General features: G+C 44.6%; 1 protein-coding gene across 1 annotated transcript; it reads left to right on the forward strand.

Annotated features, from left to right (window-relative positions):
• The first annotated feature begins 1,153 nt into the window (after positions 1–1,153).
• Positions 1,154–2,110, forward strand: LOC121706977 (odorant receptor 131-2-like). The gene has a single exon (XM_042089158.1). It carries the CDS (start codon positions 1,154–1,156, stop codon positions 2,108–2,110), a length of 957 nt encoding a protein of 318 aa, XP_041945092.1.
• The last annotated feature ends 242 nt before the right edge of the window (positions 2,111–2,352 follow it).

The following is a 2,352-nucleotide window of genomic DNA, read 5'->3' on the forward strand; positions in this document are numbered from 1 at the left end:
TAAAGACAAAATGGACTGGACTGCTGCTGAGTGGTCTCTGATGAAAGTTAATTTTGCATTTCCTTTTGGAAATCAAGGACCCAGAGTCTGGAGGAAGAGAGGAGAGGCACAGAATCCATGTTGCTTGAAGTCCAGTGTAAAGTTTCCACAGTCAGTGATGGTTTGGGGTGCCATGTCATCTGCTGGTGTTGGTCCACTGTGTTTTCTTAGGTCCAGGGTCAACGCAGCCGTCTACCAGGAAGTTTTAGAGCACTTCATGCTTTCTGCTGCTGACTAACTTGATGGAGATGCAGATTTCATTTTCCAACAGGACTTGGCACCTGCACACAGTGCCAAAGCTACCAGTACCTGGTTTAAGGACCATGGTATCTCTGTTCTTAATTGGCCAGCAAACTCGCCTGACCTTAACCCCAAAGAAAATCTATGGGGTATTGTGAAGAGGAAGATGCGATACGCCAGACCCAACAATGCAGAAGAGCTGAAGGCCACTATCAGAGCAACCTGGGCTCTCATAACACCTGGGAAGTGCCACAGACTGATCGACTCCACGCCACGCCGCATTGCAGTAATTGAGGCAAAAGGAGCCCCAACTAAGTATTGAGTGCTGCACATGCTCATACTTTTCATATTCATACTTTTCAGTTGACCAACATTTCTGTCACTCAGCAACTGTAGGATGACATCAGAAAAATGTGCACTGGTCTCTTATTTTTTTCCAGAGCTGTATGTTGTATGACAAATATATCCTTTCACATTGCTGTTACAATTCAGAGCATACAGACCGACACACACACACTCACACAGGCACACAAGTGTCACGTGAGTTTGTCTCTGTGTGTGATAGGCCTGTGTATGCATATGGGAATATTAAGTCTGCTCTTTGGATCAAATTGTATTATATAAGGTCCTGCAGTTATCCATATCTGACTAGAGAAGTTAGGAAATGATCTGATTTTGTACTTCATAGATTTTCACTTACACCATTTAACACCCTGACTGTATATGACTCGGAACACAATGGAGCAATAGTATAGCAATTTGAGAGTATTGTTTACATGTATAGTCACTGAATTATTTTTACATTCACTTGTGTTTATGTGATTATTATACATTTGATATTGATGTGTGCTGAACAGGGCCATATATGAAAGAAATGAACTTCTCAAGCAATGTAACCACCATCAGACTCAGGGACACTTTTGCAACAGCAGTGACCAAAAATGTGGTAGTGGTGGCACTGTGCATCACCATCAACTACATCAACGGGACGCTCGTCCACACCTTCCTCAAGAACCGGATTTTCACAGAGAACCCGCGCTACATCCTCTACATCCACATGGTGTTCAACGACATCATCCAGCTGACCATCGCCGTCCTCCTGCACGTCATAAGCTACATCCTTTTCACCATCAACGTCTCCTTCTGCTGCTTCCTGCTGATGATCGCCATCTTCACCACGCTCAACACGCCTCTGAACCTTGCCAGCATGGCCGTCGAGCGCTACATCGCCATCTGCAACCCGCTGCGCCACGCGCAGATCTGCACGACGCAGCGCACCTACGCCCTCATCGGCCTCATCTGGCTCATGGGCGCCATCCCCATCCTGCCGGACCTCTTCATCCTCCTGGCCACGGAACCTCTGGCCTTCTTCCACTCTAGAATCTTCTGCAGCCGGGACTCTGTGTTCCGCCACCCGTACCTGGTGGAGAAGAAGAACATCTCCCACATGGTGTACCTGTCGCTGGTCTGGCTCACGCTGGTCTTCACCTACTTCAAGATCATGTTTGCGGCGAAGTCGGCCAAATCTGACGCCAAAAAGGCTCGGAACACTATTCTCCTCCACGGTGCACAGCTCTTAATGTGCATGTTCACGTATATCGGTCCTCTGCTTGACAGCTTGCTTATGTATATTTTCCCCATGTTTTTGCTTGAGATGCGTTTCACAAGCTATGTCATTGTTCATATTTTACCAAGGTTATTGAGTCCAATAATCTATGGACTGAGAGATCAGGCATTTTGCATGTACTTAAAAAAATACTACCTGTGCTCTAAGTGTAATGTGGTACAACCCTCTGAAAATATGAGCTCTTTAAAGAAAATCTCCAAATAAGGCCCCTATTTTAGAAGTTTATGAGAAATGTGTGATAATTGTAAAGCAGTGTAAAACTGTAATTTTCAAATGTGTATTTGAATGGCCATTGTGAAAGTCAGTGCAAAGACATATGTGTGATATGAGACAATACAATCTTGAAAGAACAACTCTACACGATGCTGAAAGCGATAGATTCACTGAGTTAAATGATAAGTAAGTATAAGAGTATATATACTCTTTTGATCCCGTGAGGGAAATTT

The sequence above is a fragment of the Alosa sapidissima genome, chromosome 4 (assembly GCF_018492685.1).
Source record: "Alosa sapidissima isolate fAloSap1 chromosome 4, fAloSap1.pri, whole genome shotgun sequence".
Lineage (NCBI taxonomy): Eukaryota > Metazoa > Chordata > Actinopteri > Clupeiformes > Clupeidae > Alosa > Alosa sapidissima.

Coding starts and splice junctions, on each gene's coding strand:
- LOC121706977 (XM_042089158.1), top strand. CDS start 1,154: ATGAACTTCTCAAGCAATGTAACCACCATCAGACTCAGGGACACTTTT.